At 35.1% G+C, this 21,891-nt stretch overlaps 1 protein-coding gene across 5 annotated transcripts in view; it reads left to right on the top strand.

The window, feature by feature from the left end:
• The window catches only part of LOC150099350 (uncharacterized), a 350,001-nt gene that overhangs the window by 280,754 nt on the left and 47,356 nt on the right, over nt 1-21,891 (top strand). For all 5 annotated transcript variants that reach the window (XM_090404451.1, XM_090404452.1, XM_090404450.1 and 2 more), the window contains 3 exons: nt 4,949-5,036; nt 12,665-12,821; nt 19,692-20,076. In XM_090404451.1, the coding sequence (XP_090260577.1) occupies nt 4,949-5,036; nt 12,665-12,821; nt 19,692-20,076 (630 nt within the window). The remainder of the gene's footprint in view (nt 1-4,948; nt 5,037-12,664; nt 12,822-19,691; nt 20,077-21,891) is intronic.

Below are 21,891 nucleotides of genomic sequence, written 5' to 3' on the forward strand. Positions count from 1 at the left end.
AAAGTACAAAGATGTTGAACAATAGTTGGAGGAAATGTCAACTAGACTGGAACTATGTGGTTGGCATCTTTTTGTTTGCCCTGTTGAACATCATCTTGCTTAGTGGAAGCATGAAGTAAACATTGCTATGTTTTGTCTTCAGGTTTCAGATTTCTGAACTCACACTTTCTTCTTCATGCAGTGTGGATGGAGGCCTGCTTGCTCACACTCTCCACACCGTAATTATTTAAATTAGGAGTCAGTACCACCTCAATTTCAGGGCACATCAGTAAACTGTTATAAAACTAAAGTCACACACAGACATAATTGAAAAATCATTTAAGACTGGTTCTTCTTTTTCACCCATAGTCTGGAAAGGAAATCCTGTTAGTCTTGCACTACTGTGGCCTCTGCTTTAGCAAGATGAGTGGTACTGGATGGCCTAGCAAGGATCACCAGCTAGTGGACTCGCAAGGATCACCAGCTAGTGGACTCGCAAGGATCAGGGGTGTTGCAGTAAGACACCTTCCCCATGGTCCCAAGACATGCTGTGGTGCTCGTATATAGCATCTGGAGTAGTCCTCGTGTTTCACTCCCGAGTGCAGATTGCTTGCCAGAAAATGGGCATGTTCATTTGTGACTCCATGGTGGGTGGGGATCACTGGTGCTGAAATAAAATCTTCCTGAAAATTAATTCTTTATCAAGCACTCAACAACCTCAACCATATCACAAAACCACAGAAACACCAACTGAATAAGAAGCAGAAAAACATCAGAAGCTGCAATAAATACACCACTGTTCTTGCACTCAACAGATAAATGTTTCCAATTGGAAAAATATCATTTCAAACTCAAGGACCAAGGATTGAATCAAGATGAATCCTGATACATAATAGGCATAGGTATCTGTTTCCCATCATCCTTACCTTCAGTAAACCAAAACCACCATATGTTAATCAAGGTTGACCTGATAACCCAGCATCTTTCTCCAGCCATAATTCTGAAACAGGATATCTCAGTTGTCCAGTAAGGCTCTATGTCCCAAACCTTTACAGTGCTTAAATATTAAAAATATTGTTAACTGCTTGATGTGGCAGAAAAGATCATGAGAATGAAGACTAAGAGCAAAATGCTCTGAGGGAGACCACCCAGTTTACCCTCAAGCATTACTCTAGGTATTCCAGATATCAGGAAATACAATAGTATTTCCTGATACTTGGCAAAAGGCTGTTATTAATATGCTTCCTAAGTCAGAGAAGGATCTATAGTCACCCATAAATTATCAACCAGTTGCTCTGATCAGCTGCTTATGTAAGATTCTGGAAAAAATCAACTAACTTTTTATGGTTTCTGGAGAGAAACTCCCTCTTTTCCAGAATGCATTCTGTATTCCATAAATATCATTCAAAAATCAATCGTCTACTCCTGCCGAAGGAAGCATCCATTAGAGATGCCTCCTAGAATGGAAGAAAGCCAACCTTTTAGTGTTGGTTTTCTTTAATATGGAAAAAGCATGACACTGCTTAGAGATTTGGAATATTGGAAGACCTGCACAGTTGTGGTCTCAGAGGGAGTGATTCTTCCTCTTTTCATCAAGAACTTTTTTATCTAAGTGACTCTTCAAGTCTAAGTAGGAACTGTTCTCTCCCATCTATATATCCAGGAGGAGGGAGTTTTACCATTTTCAATTTTGAGTATCACCCAATTTTTGCAATCAAGGTTGACCCGATAACCCAGCATCTTTCTCCAGCCATAAGTAATTCCAACCATGTGGATGACTTTACCATCTTCTGTCATTCATGTAATATGAGAGTCATAGAAAGACATCTTCAGAAAGCCATTGATCATCTTTCAGGATGGGTTTGCTTGGAAATGGGTTCAGATTTTCACAGCAGAAGACATTTAATGCTAATTTTTGCCATGGACAGGGTCTTCATACTGACCCAAGGTTCTGACTAGGACAAACAGTAATTTCAGTTACACCAGAAGCAAAGTTCTTGTGACTCGTATTTAACAACAAACTGTTTCCTTCCTCTCGTTTTTTCAGTTATGAGACAAGTTCTGTGAAGCAATGGGTATCCTTCATACCCCATTTTCCACACCTCTTGAGATGCAAACATGTTCTTTGCTTATTCTAGGATCAAAACTTGATTGTATCCTAGGTCTATGATGGCTGGACTCTGTTCATCAACAATCCATAAGAATAGGTAATTGTAACATTTCGAATTTTACTGATTATTAGTCTGTACATTGAGGCAAATGAATTGCCTTTGTCTCTTTTATATCAACAGCTGTGTTTTATATTACAAAAATAAAATCCTTGTCAGACCACCCCGCAAATGGCCAAACTATTTTTCTCCGCTGTGTACATCACCAATCAGACTGCCATAATAATTGGTTTGCAAATAAAAATCCTTGCAAGCTCTTGCAAATACACTTCCACCATGCTGCCTAAATCTTCTACCCCTCATGTTGTCTACCAGTAGCTCTTTCATGCTCATATAATTGAATACTCTGATTTTGTACCTGTCTATATATGTACATATGGTATCAAATCAGAGGCACTAGTGGGATCTTCTGTATTCTAATGCAGCACAATATCTGCTCAGATCCCACTTGAATGTAACAACTTTACAGCTGAGCTTTGTTCTCTAGAGCTTGTACTAAAATACATAAGATTGCATCACTACTGAAGGTGCATTATATACTGATATTCCCAAAATTTTCTTTAGGTAATAAGATGTTTACAGCTACAGAAACACTGAGGGCTCTCTGGAATCTTGCATCTTTTTCCTTAGTTGCCCACATTTACCTGTCATTCAAGAAGCTTATCCATGGTATTTAGTGTTGAATACTATAGTATGTCTGAATATAATTGCTTAGTATTTATGTATTAGTATTTATTATTCTATCCTACCTGTTTTGGTCGTCTTTGTTTCGGTGACCTGTTATGTCAGTCTGGTACAGTTCTTCTGCTGGTTCCATTTCTTTTTCATTGATGTTTCGTATGCTAATCATATCAATCTTGAATCTTGCTGATGTTGATTTGGAATTAATTCCAGTAGCTGACTTTTTTATTTTTACCCTGGTTCCTGATAAAACAACAAAAGGCTTGTTTAATCAGGTGACACCCCAGCCTGTGTTTGAATGTTTGTTGAATTTTTTTTCAATATTAACTTCGGAAATGTGACAGTCTGGACTTTTTCTTTACAGATGCATCCCTCTTCTTGAAATTTTTTGTACCATGAGTAAATCTGCTTGTGACAATGTAGTTTTTTCTTAAATTGAGCCAGAATTTGCATTGAACCATAATTATAGAATTAGACTTTGCAAATTTGCTGACACAAAATGCTTTCTCCTGTGGATATGCCCTTTTTTTAAATTCAGCAAGTGAGTGAAGGATCCTTTGTTTCTAGCAATTACAGTGCACTCTATTAACATGAGCCTGTGTGTTACCGCTACAAGTCTGCAAGATTCTCTGACTAAATTGAATAGCTGTTGTAATAGATATGGTATGAAGGTCAGCAATAAAAAGACAAAGACAATGAAAATAGGCAGAATCATTGAAAATGTCAACTGTGTTGTGAATGGAGAACCTGTGGAACAAGTAAAACATTTCAGCTATTTAGGCACGATTTTTAGTGAAGATGGTAAATTAAATATAGAAATAGACAACAGAATCAGCAAAGCTGGTATGGTGGGAAGTCAATTGAATAAATTCATATGGAATAAGAGAGAAATTAGTCGGAACACTAAATTAGCTGTATACAAGACAGTGTTCAAACCAGTTTTAACTTATGGATCTGAGAGCTGGGTCAGAAGTAAAACACTTGACCAAAGACTAGAGACCACAGTTATGAGAATCCTGAGAAAGATTATAGGCGTGAACAGATGGCATCAATGGCAGTATCATATTAAAAACGAGGATATTAGGAAAGAACCTGGCATTGTCAGCATCCAGGAATGCGTTAGCAGAGCTAATCTCAGGTGGTATGGTCACTTAAACAGAATGGGCGAGGAAAGATTAGCAAAACAAGTGTTCTCTGCCAGGTTGGCAGCAAAACGACCCAGAGGAAGACCAAGATATAGGTGGATTGATATGGTACAAAGTGCTTTAGATGATAGAAATATAAGATCTGATAATGTTGGAGTGTTGACAAGTAACAGGCTGATTTGGAGGAAAATTGTAGATAGGAAATTAATAATGATGTAATTTTTTTCATGTAGTACTATCATATCCTGTACACCCCTTGAGGGTACATGGCAGGAATTTGATGATGATGATTCTTGTATATCCTAAAAGAAAAAGAACAGATTATTACAATTTGATGAAACATGGGGATTAAAAGGTTTTAAGATATGTTCTTTCTTGTGGTTATATCAGTTACTTTAATATCATTTTTGTCCTAAGTGTTTATTTGAATGGTTCACGCCCCCCCCCCCCATATGTTACCTTATTTACTTAATCTAACAGGCACACTGAAGTCAAAAGCTTGAGATATGTTAATTTCAGGTTTTACAAATTATATTCAGATGCTAAATGATGGGAGCACCACAAATACAAGAGTTCAGGTATTGTCTTGATGTCTCATCTCATCTTCTTTATACCCTCTTTTACCTTGCGGTGTCGAGGGTCCATGTGTAGAACTATATTTTCCTGGTCGTAAATTTGTCCATTAAATCAAAATAAGTCATTTTATTATATTCAAATGCTAACCTTTTCATTGTTAAATATAGACTATATAGAATAGAAAGAATAATATGAGATTATATATATAAACACACATACACTTGCATTTTTGCCTTTTTACAACAACTACATTAAAAACCCAGAATTGCTTCAAGCTGGGATTTGGCTACAAGTGGCATATTAAATCAGAAAATCTAAAGTGTAAGATTTACTTAGCGATATTCAATAAGCTAGCAAAAAATTGTATAAAGATTTCCTAACATTTTTGTTTTCTGTCAGGTATTGCAGAAGAAACTGGTCTTTGTCCTTTGGATGTCATTAGTACAATGAAAAATTTATGCATGATATCACCAAATGAAGAAAATAGGTATTATTTTTGTTATTCCATTATTTTTTATTTTAATGAATTTTTGTGTGTGTGTGTGTGTGTGTGTGTGTGTGTGTGTGTGTGTGTGTGTGTGTGTGTGTAATCTATTTAGAAAAATAATTTCTCAATAGAACAAACAATATGTTGTATTGCCACAGCTGACTCTCAGAGATGTCACTTTTCATTCCCACTTAATAAGATAAGAGGATTGATAAGAGAAATAACTCACATAATAGTTAAATCGCAACCCATGAGCTTTGGTGTTTTAGTTCCATGACTATGAGTAGCTAAACTTTGAATGACTTGTTTCAGAAAATTCCACTTTAGTTAATTTGATCTGTTATAATGGACTTATTACTGTCTCCTGATAGGAAGGTAGTGGATCTTAAGAGGAAATGACTAGTTTTTTGTTAATGATTTATGTCCAGTCTATATTTCAAATAGGTTGCTTGTTGAACAGTCACTTTCTTGAATTTAAACTTAATTTAACTAGTTTTGCTTACATTGTGGTAACTTCATCAGGAGAGTTGGGTGAGGGGGTGGGGGGCAAGTGTGTTACTGTTAATGGCTACAGTAACACAGAATATTTGAAAAAGACTAACAATGGTAAGCACGTGTGTGCCATTCATGTTTATCGTGATGGCTAGTGATGTAATGAGCAGAGTGGTTGTCATTTAATGACAACAAACACCTACAATCTATTTCACTGTGACCTCAGTTGACAAACAACATGACCAACAGCTTTAAAGACCTTATCAACTGACCTGAAGAAACCATGAAATATCTCACATAGACATCCTCTACTTCCTAGAATTTACAGAACTCCAATATACTCAAGCAAGATATGTACCACTGTGACCTGTAATAGACAACAGATGTTCACTTGCCTACCTGTCTTCTAAATCTTGCACAGCTGCAAGATATTTAGTCTCCTTTCCACTAGAGGCAAGATAGACCTACATAAACACATCACATTTTATTGGGGGGGGGGATTTTTTAATAGAACCATCCAACGTACTAGCAAATCTTGACATTATCAGCCTGTTTACCACCATGACTCGAATAAAAACCAAACCATGTCTGCTATTTCCACTGAATGCAGAAGAGCTATTTCCACTGAATGCTGAAGAGCTATTTCCACTGAATGCTGAAGTTATTTGAACACTACATCAACATTTTCATTTGAAAGAAATCCTAGCAACGAGCTCGCCATTTTCTTCACTTTCAGCCTTTTGCAGAACAACTGGGGGGGAAAAAAAAAAAAAAAAAAAATATACATATATAGGGAATTTCCTTGGGAATTACAAATTATGATCTAGATTTTTAGTTTGGTTACAATGTGTGGGTGATGTATTCATCTTTAACAAGTGATTACTACTTTTTTTATTATTTGGATGTCTGTACAGAGTAAACTTGAGTTCAGTCTATAGAAAAACGATGCACACAAGGAGATACTTTCATGAAAAATTGCTCCACCATCATGGATGGTGATGAAATTTTCACAAAAAACGAGTCTAAAAAAATCCTTTGAGACAGGGCATATATTTCCAGCAGTAGGAAAAAGCCAATAACCGAATTACTTTGGTCTTATCCTTTCAAAAAAAAGGAGTCCCCTCCTGGCCTTTCCAGACAAACAGGTATATAGAGTAATAAACAAGAATACAGAGGAAGGATATTGCTCCCTTATATATGGTTCATCATTTGGACAAGATATTAAAGATAAAGGATTGAAAGTGGCTTTTCCCCCATTTGAACAAGATTTCAAGTCTCCTCCAATTTCCAAAATCTTTCCATTCACCACTCAAAGAAAAAAAAAGTTAGGGGAAAGCATGTCAGAACTCATCAAGGATGTGGAATGGAGGTGTTTGTGGGAACATAAATCAGCACTAGCAATACATACAAAGACAAATCATGAGGTGGTAGTCTACAAAAATGGCCTATGTTGAATGCAATTTCTTCATCTCACGTTAGAGGATTATCAGAATATTATAATAGTACCTCACGAACAGTTTATTGCTACCAAATTCCTGTTCACAATTTTCCTCCAAATTAATCTTATCTGTCAGTAAGCAATAAGGCATTTCTAACTGCATCAGTCCACTTACATCTTGGTCTTCCTGTGGTCTTTATTATTTATCCAGAGGAGAGATGAATATTGGCCATCCATTCTTCCCATAATCAGTTGATAAATATCTAAACCTAAGGACTAACGCTATTTCTGAAGATTACAAATGCAAATTCATATGAATCATCTTGGAGCAATTTGTATTACTGATTTCAAGTGGAAGTAGGTGCGCATTCAAATTTTTGAATCGCATGCAAAGGGGTCATGTGGTAGTACTCAACATGATAAAAGGCAAAAAGCTGTGCCAAGTAAATTTTGTTCGAAGGAAGCTCTTTTTTGTGAAGGAAAGGAACAGAGTTGCAAACTTTGGATATCTTCTAACATCTCAAAGACATCATCTAGATCAGTGCTTCCCAAACTTATGGATTCCAAGGTCCCCCTTTGGAAAAATTAAAATATTTCACGGCCCCCATAAAAAAAAAAAATAATAAAAAATAAATAAATAAATAAAAATAAAAAATAAAAAAAAAATCATAATACAGACATATATTATTATAATATTTATTGTATTTATATTCAAGATTTTCCATTTCTAATCTTTTTTGTGCTTCTTATCAATACCTTTGAAATTAAACTTATATGAATCAGCATATCTTTACTAATATTCATTAAGCGCCGAAATATGCAAAAAGCAAAATTGTGAACCAACATGTGATTTTTTCCATTAAAATATAAGAACAAAATAGAAATAATAAAAATCAAATATGTTTCTTTTTAAGATTAAAAAAATCTACTTGCTCTTAAAACATTTTAAATTTGTTTTCATTATTTCATGGTCCCCAAGGGGGCTGCAGCCCACAGTTTGGGAAGCGCCGATCTAGATGATTTCACCCAGAGAAGAATTATTGGAAAGCTCAAAGAAAGCTGCAGAATTATGACATTGTGAGAGAGTTCGGAATATCACACAGCATTGTATCCATGCTCTGAGCAAGACGTCTGTAACAAGTAGACCTGTACACCTTTGAAGACCAGTAGTCTGTATCCCTTTATCCACAGCTCATCGTAGAGCATGTTTTCAGTGTTGTATCCATAAAAATTGGACAAGACACAAATATGGGCTAATGTACTGTTTACAGAGGATAGTTGTTTGTCTTTCCTCAATTCTAGATGACACTTGATCTGGTGTGAAAGTGGTACTGCTTACCATCGCAAGAATGCTCTTGAAAAGAATAGATACTGCAGGTCATGATATGAGGAGGCATTATGCTTAATGGATGCACTGAACTAAAAGTGCTGGAAAAAGGAGCTATGACTGATAAAAGATATTGCAATGAAGTTGCTTAAAGGTCATGTTCGATTGTTCCATGGTGCCGTAGGCAAAGAATTCATTTTTATGGATGACAATGCCACTTCACAGCACACATGAGCAGTGGATATACTTCTGGAGACCGGGGATATTAATCAAATCAATTAGCCAGCACACTCCCTCTATCTTGACTCCATAAAACACATTTGGGACACAACAGGAAAATTCATTGCTGCTTGAAATTCCCTACAGAAAACAAAGCCCTGATCCTGCTCTGAAGGAGGAGTGGGCCAGTTTGCCTCAAGAACTCCTGAATCACTTGGTGCTAAGCATAGTATGACATGGTGAGAGCTGCATCACAGTGTGGGGTGGGCATATTCCATACTGACATATCTCTCTACATAGTTTTCTATAAGCACTGTACATTAATTCCTTAGGTCCTTAGGAAATTTGTAACTTTTGCCAGAAATGTATTGCAGTTTAATTTCTATGAAATTTATAACACATTTTTTTTGTGTTATAAATTTCATAATGTGATAAAATTTATTAGTATGCTGGCAATAAATTTGTCCATATTTGAATGTAGTCATTTATATACAGATAAAAATATAGTTTGTCCTTATCTTTTGGACACTAATGTATAAACAATAAAGGTAAGCCCTCAACTGCACAAAAATTGTACAGTTTACAAAGCTAAAACAATAGGAAAATTTTACAGCAGTACTCTCATGTCTTTTGCTAAAATATTAATGATATCAAGGTTCTGCTGCAGAAGCACATGCGATTCTCTTCCTGCAGGAAACATTTAAAACCCAGTGAGGATTTTACCTGAAATTTCACTGCTGTTCATAAGGAGAACTGGAGATGGTCCTGCTCATGATGAAGTAGCTATCCTAGCAGGCAATCATATTCCTTTTCATCATTTCTGTGTTAATACTGCTTATGAAACAGTAGTGATTTACTTATCTGCAGGATTTCTTATTACAGTATATTCCATTTTATTTATCACTAGGTTGTGAGTTAAATGTGATCAAACTTGATGATCTTTTATTTCAATTTTTTCAGCCAATACTTCTTATGGATGAAGGATGCACTTTCATTTAGGATACACTGTGGGTTAGTGCAACACAAATGGATAAGGTTGCTTCATTGAGTGAATGCTTGACAATAACAACCTCTTTGTTTTTAATAATACACTCAATACTCTTCCATATACCTACCTGCTCATATTCTGCCATAGATTTTAATCTGCTTCCTTACCATTTTTCCATGACTCATGTGGGAGGTCAGATAGAACATATAGAAACGATTATTTCCCTGCTATTTGAAATGGCTTTGCACACGGGATGCTTATATGGAAAATGGACTAGGCTTATTGGAATCATCTTACAAAATTTAATGCTGAAGCAGTCAGTCAGTCAAGCACTTATCAGTGAAGTATGTAATAGAGCATGAGGTATATTTTGTGGATACCATACCTCATCAAATCTAATGAATGGCTGATTACACGGATCTATCCTGTTTGCAGAAAAGCTTGACCACTGTTTCTCTTTTGTTGCTGTTTCTATATTAAATTTAGGACATGAAGCTGTTGCTGAGATTCTAGCAACATGTTTTCCCAAAGTGCAATAGCTTTGGGATCCACAACACATCCATTATGTTCCAAGGTAGACAAATGGTATATTCTATATCTAAGTTTCATGTTTCATTTTCTGGATTTTACCCTATACAAATTTTGATTGATATCAAACTACTGTGCTTTGGTCAAAGCACATTTAAAAGCTAAACCTGAAATGTGAGTTCTTACTCAATTTATACACATTTCATTTAATGCTTGTTTTACTTGTTCCGCATGTTCTCCGTTCACAATGCAGTTGACATTTTTAAAGATTCTACCCATTTTCATTGTCTTTGTCTTTTTATTGCTGACCTTCATACCATATCTATTACAACAGTTATTCAATTTAGTCAGGGACTCTTGCAAACTTGTAGCGGATTTCTTTAGAAGTATAACATCGTCTGCATAAAGCAAAGAACTGACATTAACATCTCCAATTCTGATATCATTTTTAATACCACTTTCCTTCATAATGTGATCCATATAGATAATGAATAACAGAGGGGATAATGTACATCCTTGTCTCACTCCAGATTTAACATTAAATTGTCTTCCTATACTTCCTTCAATTCTAACTGCCGACTTACAACTCAAATAAAGACTAAGTATTGCTTGATATAATTTTCCATTGACACCACATAACTGTAGCATATTGAATAGCTTCTCTCTTGGCACCTTGTCATATGCCTTTTCCAGATCGACAAAACTTAAATACAGATCTTTGTTATATTCCCATGCTTTCTCAACTATTTGTCGTAAAGTGAAGATCAGCTACTTAGGCACAATTTTTAGTGAAGATAGTAAATTAAATATGGAAATAGACAACAGAATCAACAAAGTTGGTATGGTAGGAAGTTAATTGAATAAATTCATATGGAATGAGAGAGAAATTAGCCGAAACACTAAATTAGCTGTATGCAAGACAGTTCAAACCAGTTTTAACTTTGGATCTGAGAGCTGGGTCAAAAGTAAAACACTTGACCAAACACTAGAGACCGCAGATATGAGACTCCTGAGAAAGATTAGAGGCGTGAACAGATGGCGTCAATGGCAATATCATATTAAAAACGAGGATATTAGTAAAGAAATTGACATTGTCAGCATCCAGGAATGCATTAGCAGAGCTAATCTCAGCTGGTATGGTCACTTAAACAGAATTGGCGAGGAAAGATTAGCAAAACAAGTGTTCTCTGCCAGGTTGGCAGGAAAACGACCCAGAGGAAGACCAAGATATAGGTGGATCGATACTGTACAAAGTGCCTTAGATGCTAGAAATATAAGATCTGATAATGTTGGAGTCTTGACAAGTAACAAACTGATTTGGAGGAAAATTGTTGATAGGAAGTTAGTAATGATGTAAATTTTTCATGTAGTACTATCATATTCCGTACACCTCATTGTGAGGGTACATGTCAGGAATTTGATGATGATGATTCATTTAATTTTTTTAATCATTCATTAAGTGGTATATTCTGGTGAATTGATATTGCAGTAGCCTATAAAAACAAATCTAAATAACTGTGTTCATATTCATATTTACTGCATTTTGTAGAGTATCTAAGCACTAATTAGCATAAATCAGTCAGTAGTTATGAAGTATGTTTGTGTTTTTTCTTGTGCCAACATTAGCATATTAAAATGTATAATATTTGATATTCAGTTTTAATGTCCTTGATTCAATTTAGAAGAGGCAATGATACTACTATGTTTATAGCCGTTTGAATACATTTATATAGAGTAATTGTTCACTAGACTAAACTAGAAATACACAAGACATTGCTCATCCCATTTTTAACTTGTGTATCTGAAAATTATGTTAGAGATAATTCACACTAGAATACAGATCTGAATTATGATCTTTCATGTTAGAGGAGTGAACAAATGGTACTATTGGTAGACTCATGTTAAAAAGGAAGGAATTTGGACAGTTATTCAAGAATGTTACAGAAGAGCTAATTTAAGATGGTCTGATCACTTAAGCAGATTGAGAAAGGGGATGTTGGAAAAACAGTGTTTAATGTCAGGATGAAAATTCAAAGGGAGATCTGAGATCTCTTTGAATCTAGCTTGCTTGATGCAGTTAAAAGTAATGGTCTGATGGTGTTGGAGACCTGACAGATAGAATAATTTGAAGAAAACCGATAGTAAATTAGCAATAATATAAATTTAATTATGCAGCACAATCATGGTATGTGCTACATACTCTGAGGGTGCATGTTAAGATTTGATAAGCTCCCAGTTTAATCACGATAGTGGAAATGTAATCTTGGTATGGATAAATCTTGTTGCCAAAGGACACCAATTATGTTGATAATCACAAAAACAAGGAAAAAGGAAAATGAGAGCTTGAGCTATTCCAGTTCTGAAAATTAAGTTAAGTTGAAAAAAGTACAAGAATATTAAATTTTTATATTCTGGATGATCATTTAGCATGTTTTCTCCAGATTGAACAAATTACTCTGTTCATATCAGTTATCCATAAATGCCTTCAGAAGTAATAAGCACTGTTTTGACAGTGTAATATTTTTTAAATTTAGAAATAGACTAATTCTACTCTGATAAAGGTTATGTATTCTTGATATGTGGTGTGTGGTAATTTTGTGAGTTCATATGTCAAGTTTAATTTATTTATTTTGCAGGTTAGTAATATGTATCAATAAGAGACTGATAGAAGATTATATGATGAAAGTATCCTCTAACAAAGATAAAAGGATTCAACTAGATCCAGAATGTTTGCGGTGGATTCCGCTGGTATCTCCATCACAGTTTTCCGATGAAGAAATGGGATCAGATATGGTTAATATTTTTACTTTCTATTTAGTAAAACTACGTTAATCAAGTATTCCTTATATTACAAGCATATGTTATTGTAGTAATAATTGTGTACAGAGCCTCTGTAGCTCAGGCAGTATAGATGAAGTCCTTTGGTCAGAAAGACCTGGGTTTGATTCCTGTCAGTGATGTGAGAAACCTTTATCCGGTCTCTTTCTATGAAAGATGAGTTAGCCGGTCTCATACAGAGGTAGGGTTTTTTCCACCTGGAAACTTGGGTTTTCTGTCCCCTAGACCGATCCCATGAACACACACACACATCTACAAACATAGAATACTCCTGGAATAGGGTTGACCGAACTATTCAGTGGGATTTCCGGTTTCAAATTGTAATAAGCCATGAAGCCTAATACATAACAATAACAGGCCACTAGGCCTAATACTTAAAGGAAGAAGATAATTGTGTACAATGTGCAATTGATTTAAAACCAGATAAATATTTCATATTGAATGTTTTGCTGCATCAGTGTGCATTCCAAGCTCATGTTCCATGCTTTAAAAAAAACCTTAAAGAATGCTATTAACATAACATAAAATTTTCATATGGAATTTAAATAATTGCACAATGTAAACATTTCTCATAATTTTAATAAACAGTGTATACTATTGGTTATTTTTAGGAAAGTTGAGATGCAGTGTCTCATTGCCAAATTCATATTACTAATAACTATTGGGCTATTTGGAGTTATTGTCAAAGCAGCTAAGTGTGTATTTTGTGCATTCTGGCCAGTTTACTGCTTTTTATAGAGCGAAAAACCAAAGTTTCTAGTAGGAAAGCCCCTTGTTATATCTGAATGAGAATGTCAACTTGGTTTCAATTAATTGAAGGATTTGAGTTAACTGAAGCCCTTATATAAAAATGCTTTGATTCCTAGACGGGATTCAAACCTAGGTCTTTCCAGCTAGGTATTTTCAATGCCAACTAAGTTATGAAGGCTCATATTGCTTTGTTTCTTTATACATGTTTGGTAGGTAGTCCCTCCCTCCCTTCCTACACAAAAGACCTGAATTGTAAATACAGATGATGCCTTAATAAAGAATATGTTAAAAAATCTTTTTTAAGAATATATCCTCTAATAATTCCCTTGATGTTTTATTTCCTAAAAGGAGTAGGCAGAGCTTCTTTTACTTTATGAAGACAGCTACTTTTCTTCTTTCAGGCCTTCAGTAATAGTGAGCCTAAGCTATTAATGAATCAAAGCTTTACCGGAGCGATAATACAGTAGACAGCTGCTGCCATCTCATGGTCCTAACCCCTTACGCATTACTGTCTGTAATACCGTGACTTAAGTTTAATAGAGAAAACATACATCTAGAGTTTCTCTAAGTTCATGAAACTTCATTGTGAGTGATAATTAATGTCTAAGCATCCATACTGTATATGTAAACAGTGAGAGTTCTGTGGTTAAAGAGAAAAGTTTATGCTAGGGGGAAAAAACCTTATTTGACCATGCCAAAGACCTAAGTAAGGAACTGGTTAGAGTCACAGTCAGATTAAGAAGTCTTTCTTTGGATGTAACTATCATTTTCACAATGGTACAAAAGCACCCATATATATATATTGTATAAATACAAGTATAAATTATATTTTAATTTAAAAAAAAAAAAAAAAAAAAAAAAAAACCAACCCAACATCACCAGAGTTAAAGATCGGTACTATCAATGTAAGAAGCCTGAATGGCAAAGAAATGGAGCTAGCTGAGGAATTAGATAAGTACCAGATCGACATAATAGGGGTGACTGAAACAAAAAAAGACAAAAACTGGTGAGATCTTTCTGAGCAATAAATACAAAATGTTATATTCAGGCAATGACAATCAAGGAAAAGAAGGAGTAGCCATAGTATTCAACACAAAATACGAGGCTAATCTTCTTGAATGGCAGTCAGTCTCAAGTAGAGTAATGTGAGCAAATATGAGAATGGGGAACTGGACAATGAGACTTATTTGTGCCTATGATCCCACAGAAGGTTCTACTAAGGTAGAAGTGGAGGAATTTTTTGATGCTTTAGAAAAAGCAACTGGCACAATGAAAAAGGAAAAGTTGTTCTTTGTTGGGGGATCTAAATAGTAGAGTAGGAAATGATTGTGAGACATACAAAAATATATTGGGAAAATTTGGAGAAAAGAACAAAGCTAATAATAATGGCAAATATCTGTTGGATTTCTGCTCAGGACATGGACTGGTTATTACTAACACCATGTTCCAACATAAAAATGTGCACAAATTGACATGGAGAGAAGAGGCAAGGAATAAGAAAAGTCTCATTGACGATGTTATTGTTGATAGTGATGTTTTCTCCCTGGTGCAGGACACCAGAGTGTACAGAGGATTTGAAATTGGAAGTGATCACTATTTAGTCTTGAGCAGGATAAAATTGAATTTCATATTGAAAAGAATAACATGTAAGAAAGTTTTAAAGTGAATAAAAGTTGAGCAGCTCTCAGATGTGAACTGTAGACTAAAATACACAAAGATTATTTAAGAAAAAATGAAAGAGTTTGAGAACAGGAACCAAACCTTGGAGATTCAGTGGCAAGCCTTCAAGAAAACACTGATTGATTCAGCCAGAGAGGCATGTGGTGAGGTTGTCTGCAAGGATAGAAAAATCAGAACTCCCTGGTGGACACAGGAAGTTAAAGAGGCAGTGAAGGAAAAGAAGAAAGCATATCAAAAGTTCCTGACAAATAAGTCAGCTTGTGCTCTTAGTGGTTCAGGAGTTCTTGAGGCAAACTGTCCCACTCCTCCTTCAGGGCAAGGATCAGGCCTTATTTGTTTTCTGTAGAGGAATTTTGAATAGCCATGCATCTCCCTATTGTGTCCTAAACATGTTCTTTGGGATTGGGAAGCAGGAAGTGTACTGGCCACTCAATTCGATTAGTATCCTCAGTTTCCAGAAGTATCTCTACTTCTAGTGTATGATGTGGCATGGCATTGTCGCATTTCTGGAAACTGAGGATACTAATCGAATTGAGTGGCCAGTACACTCAATTCGATTAGTATTGAAAACTTCACCTTCTGGTTTTCCTGTGTGTTTGCTCCATAGCTCTTAATATTTCTTCTTTTGTATTAAAGGACGCTCTTCATTTCTGAAATGTGTTTAGCCCACTTTTCCATTCCTGCTAACCATACAAATTATTAGAGTGAAAATTTATGTGTCTGTATTATATAAATTGCCATGTAGATACAATTAACAGTTTGGAAATTTTCTATCGTGTTCCATATGTGTATGTTGAATATGGAGTACAGAACATCGTTATTATTGAAACCATATGAAATTAACACCACAGAAATATTTTAAAAGGTTCACGTTTTAAGATTTTCCTCCCTCTCCTGGCCTTTGTATAACATGCACATCACATTTGCTATGTAGAGTAGTTTTCAGTAAACAGAGGTTAGGGAGAAAATTTCTTCAGCACCTTGAATCTCTGATAGTATACCTGAAATAAATTTTGCAATAATTAAATTCACTTCAAATATGAGTTTGGTTTTCCATATCTTTTGCTTAACCATTGCTCAATTATTAAAGCACTTATTATGATGGAAGTTTAATTTAGTAAAACAGCATTGAGAAAGGAATAAAAATGCTATTGTTTCCATATTTTGTCTTGGTTACTAATTTCTTCAGGGAGTACAGTATAAAACTTGTAACACACACACAGGCTACACAGAATTAAATGAAATGTAAAAAAAAAAAAAAGAATTTTAATGACTTAAAACACTGAGATAATTAAGAATAAAAGGACACAACTAGTTTCGTTGGTAAGCCAACTTCATCAGGTGTCAAAGCACAAAGGTATATACAAAAAAACCGACAGAAACATTACACACTTACAACAGAGTTTTCAAAAACTGCAGTTAAGTTTGAAATGGAGTCCACGCTTCAGTTCTAGCTGCATTTATATGTGTGCATGTGATCCCGTGAGAACGGCAATATTGAATAGCAGAGCTATGAGAGTCTGATAAATTGTAACTAAGGTTGCTATTCATGTGGGTAGAATTGAGGGCGGTTTATTTTGACTCCAGGATATGTCTTTCAAGTTCATCATAACATTTGTGAATATTAGAAGTTAGATTCCAGTCTATTTGGTGTTGGCGGCCTTCATCAGTTTACAGAGAACAAGATGTGGCTGGCGAGGGTGCTGGCTCGGATTGTATTATAAGAGATGTCTCTCTTTTGTGCTGTTCAAGACGGAGAAAGATTGATTTGTCAGTTTGTCTGTAATATGGTTTACCACAACTGCAAATAATTCTGTATACTCCTGGGAACTGAAGATGGTGATGATTTTCTTTAGGCTGACTAAAGATAGATCAGCGTTTTGGTAAAGTAGAGAAGCACGTCTTGATGTTGAACTTTTTTTAAAATTCTTTCCAGTTTGGGGGAGAGGGAACTGATGTAAAGTAAGGAGATGTAAGCTTGTGGGGAGTAGTAGAATCTTCATTGTTTGTTGACAATGGTGAAATAGAAAATTTCTCAATACTTTTTGGAGAGAAACCATTATTAATAAAGGTCCTTTTGGGGAAATTACGTTCATTTAGAAGTTCTTTGTCGTTTGATAATGAGGATCTGGCCTGATGCGCAAGAGTAGATATAATGCCATATTTCTGTGGAGGGTAGTTGTGAGAGGATGCGTGAAGGTATCTATCTGTATGTATTGGCTTCCTGAAGATTGAAATTTTAATATTATCAGTACTCCTGGTTAGCTTTGTCTCCCCCCCCCCCCCCCCTCACACAGTTTGATCTGCGTCCATGGCATGGTCTGCTGCCCCAGAACAGCTGTAGTGCAGGTGACATTTTCTGTGTTCTTCTGGGCAGATTTTAGTTGTTCTCCCAGTTTGTCCAAAGTAGTTTGCAGGAACAAGGGATACTATAGAGGTCAGGAAGATCAAGATAGTGAACTGGTCTTTAGGTGAGTGGATAAGAGTGACTAATTTTTGATAAGGCCTGAAAGAGGTCTGTATGTTAAGAATGCATGCAGTTTTTTCTGAGGTACTCTGGATATAGGGATAGCGATGGATTATTATTTGTGTTTGTTGGGGTAAATGGGCAAAGCTCTGTTGATTTTATGGACGGTTTCCATTGCTAAAAATGTGTCGTGATGTCACTGAATTCAGTGGAGAAGCTAGTACAATCACAGTAGATGGTTTTAGCTCTATTAGCTAAGGTTTTTGATATCACCATACTGCCATTAGGGGTAGTGGGGGGGGGGGGGGGTGATAAATGTATCTTACAATGTCGGTAGGTTTTTTCCCATAGAAAAAAACAATAAGGATTTGTTGGAAAGCTGTGTGACTAGAATGCTGAGGAAGGGCAGACAGTTTGTTTTTCCTTTTTAATGGTGAAAAGATCCTAGTGTTTAGCTGTAGAGGTGAGCTAAAAACATTTCTAACATATTCCTACTATGTGGCCAAATGGAGAACATGGCAACATAGCATGGCTAAGCCATATTATCGGTTTGAGAGGGACAATGTCTATAGTTTTGAAACTGTTCCATGAAAAGATTTGGCAGGGAGAGTGGAGGAGAGAATCCATGACTTTGCCTTCCATCTTCTTGTTTTTCCTTGTCATGTAAAATCCAGAGTGCCTAATGAAAATGAATTGGTATGTCAGGGTTTCAAGGATCAGAAAACCCCCAATATGTGCCTTATCGCCTTATCTTATTCCCTTTCACTGTTCTCAGCTATTCACAGTGTTCTGCTAATTTTGTTAGTTTCAGTACTGATAAAATTCAGTTCTATCATATTGGCCTCTCCACCCCAAAAGTAGCTAGTTTTGCTTTTAGCATTGTCCAGATCCCTTGTATTTCCATTGTGATATTTCTATTAGGGTAACTAACTTGGCAAATGTATATCTCCCTTGCATCTAAGAAATCAGGTTTTTCTCTTTCACTTTTGCAAACAGTATTGTTGCCTCAGAGTAGCTGTTCTCCACAAATCTGTCTAGCCTTTGAATAATGCTGTCAGGTTTGGAGATCATATCTAAGATTCCCAAAATTTTTTTGACTGCATAGAGAAGAATAATTAGATTGAACAGTTATTTCTCATTGTTCACTATATTTTTTCACAGAAACATTCAGTTTGTTGCATGATTTCATCCAAATACTGCCATTATCAATTCTAATCTCATTCTTTTTCTCTTAAGCGCCTGAGCAGCAGCTAATTACCATCCTTTTGTAGCTAAACTGAACTTATTGGACAATTTTTCCTAAAGAAGTGTAATTTGTGTACCTTCAGTCAGTGTTTGTGTTACCTTAACTTTCTAGCCTAAGCAATCCACAATATTATTGTACTATAGATACACTGCCTCGTGTTTTGAGATTACTAATTAAAAAGTAAAAGCCTATTGTGTACCAAGTAAAAAATACACCACATAGCATATCATGTATGTCTTCTATAAAAATAAGGCTGGGGAGATAATTGTTATGTTAATCTGTCATTTTGTTTAGTTTTATACTGTTGGATAATTGGCAAATATAGCAAATTTGCTGCTACTGTCCACTCTGAGGTTTTGTTATCTCATATACACTGTGTCATAAGTACAGACGGATTACCTTTCTTGACATGTGATACATCTGTTTTCAGATGTCTGCTTGTAATGGTCAGTATTTAATAAGACAAATACTTCATTCTGCTCTGTTGGGTTATGCATTACTTATGATTTATGTTATATTTATGAAGATTTCTCTACAAATGTTACGAAATAAATGATTTTGTGTATAGCCTTGTGTATTAACTAACCAAGTAAATATAGACACAAAATTTACTCACTGTAAATTAACGTCAATAGTTACTGAACTTACAGTGATAAAAAGAAACAATTTTTACTTTTTTCAGGATGATGGCTCTCCATTAAACAAAATTCCTTTAGATGGTAAAACATTTAGTGACATTCCATTATGCTGTTCTGCTCCAGAAAAACGAAATCACTCTCATAGGATCACAGAAAAACATCGCAAACACAAACGGAAGCGGGAAAGAACAAAAAACAGTTTCAGGCAACATTTTTCCCATATAAGAGAGAAGGAAGAATTTGAAATTAGTGAGCCTAAGAAAAAGAAGCAAAGAGTTGAAAGACATGTATCTGTAAATGATCGTGTTACTTCAGTTGCCAAAACGGAAGGGGATGAATCTGTTTTAGATGATAAACAAACAGCTCTGAAAGTTGGAAAGAAGCACAAATCAAAAAAGTACAAGGAATTGAATATAAAGAGTAGCAAAGGTAGGACTTTTTTTTTTGTTTTCTCTAAATGTGCTAATTGTTTTTAGTTTTTTAACATAATTTGAGTTCAGTTTCTTCCAGTAGACTTAAGAAAATGGTAAAGGTCTCTTGTGAATTCTGATGCCTTTACGAAATGACTGTTCTTTTCGTAAAGGCATCAAAGGCTTTCAGATTATTAAGAACAAAAACGGCTTCAGCCATTTTTATTCTTAATAATCTGAAAACAATCTTTTATGGAAAGTAATGTTTATATTTTTCTTCATTTATAATGTAAGAAGGATAGGTTTTGCTTCCATATTTCTGTGACAACTGGTTCCACTTATACTTAGTCTCCTGACTTGCTGTTTCTAATTTAATTTGCCTCATAACTTAAAAAATTGTACCTAAGTTGCTAAAGTATGTCACTTGTTTTGTAGAGGTACTTTGCTACCTTTGCTGCCTTCCTAGTTGTTTCATATATTTTTAATCTCTTTATTGCTGATTTACATTGCATATTCTTTACTGCAGGTTTCAGGAAGTTTTTTTTTAATCCACCACATGACAGCTGCCATTGTTTCTATCATGCCATCAATATCCAGTATAATATAGCCTCTTGGTTGGCTGAGTGGTTAGCATATCCACTCTCCAGCTAAGAAGCTGCAGGTTTGAATCCTGCCGCGGGCATGGATGTTTGTGATTGTCCGTGAAAATATTAGTGGTGGTGGTGGGCGGTAGATGGCATTGGTGTAGATGATGATGGCAGTTGTGGCTCGTAGTAGTTGGTGGATTTGAGTGGTGGAGACAGAGTTGTAGAGTAGGTGCCCTCCCTCGATGAGTCTTTGGACTCTCTGGAGGTGTCTTATAATAATAATAATATAAACATTAACTTTTTCTTAAAAGCTAAACACGTGTATTTATTTAAAAAAAAAAAGTACCACAAATTAACTTGATCTTACAATTAAATTTGAAAAAATGCTCATCTTTCTATTCCATGCTAATCAGTCAGTTGCAGTTATCACACTACTGCACTTATTCAGAATTCATGAATTTATTTGAAAATATATTATTATATGTTACAGTATTGAGAATGAAAAACAAAAATGTTTGTCTATAAAAATGGAGAAGTGCAAATATTGTTATCTGTATTTGACATGTGGGCAACTGTAATTTATTTATTTATTAATACTGACTTCTGTTTTTCATTTTTCAAAACTTATTTAAATAAAGCATTTTTCAAGAAACATCTAACTAAATTCAGACAAACAACTGGTAAAATCTTAAAAAATAGGCATGGGAAATACTTTTTATGGCAGTCTATACAGGTTGATAGATCTATATAATCTATAGATTATATAGATATGTATAATTTACATATATATATATATAAGATTTATGCATGCATGCATACTTGAAAAGATGTTGAGAAAATTGTGGAAGAGAAACTTGGAGAAGAACAAGCTGGGTTTAGGTCAAAAAGAAGTTAAGATCAGATGTTCACTTTACAGCAGATAGTTAAGAAATCATTGGAATATGACAACGTGCACAGGGAAAAGCTTTTCAATACAATACAGTTATTTGGAGTAAATAGATATTATACAAAGCAACATTATACAAAGCAAATTATGAAAGAAAGTGGCATTAAATCTGATTAAAATCAGAGATATCAAACTTAGCATCTTTGCTTTATGCAGATGATGTTGTACCCCTAAACACATCCAGTGCAACTCTCCAGAGTCTAACTAAATTGAATAACAGCTGTAACAGTTTTCACATGAAAATCAGCAACAGAAAGACGAAGACTACGAAAATAGGCAGGGACATAGAAAATCTAACTTC

Source organism: Typopeltis vanoorti, chromosome 14 (genome assembly GCF_054136105.1).
Source record: "Typopeltis vanoorti isolate ZY-2024b chromosome 14, IOZ_Tvanoo_1.0, whole genome shotgun sequence".
In the NCBI taxonomy this organism is placed as follows: Eukaryota; Metazoa; Arthropoda; class Arachnida; order Uropygi; family Thelyphonidae; genus Typopeltis; species Typopeltis vanoorti.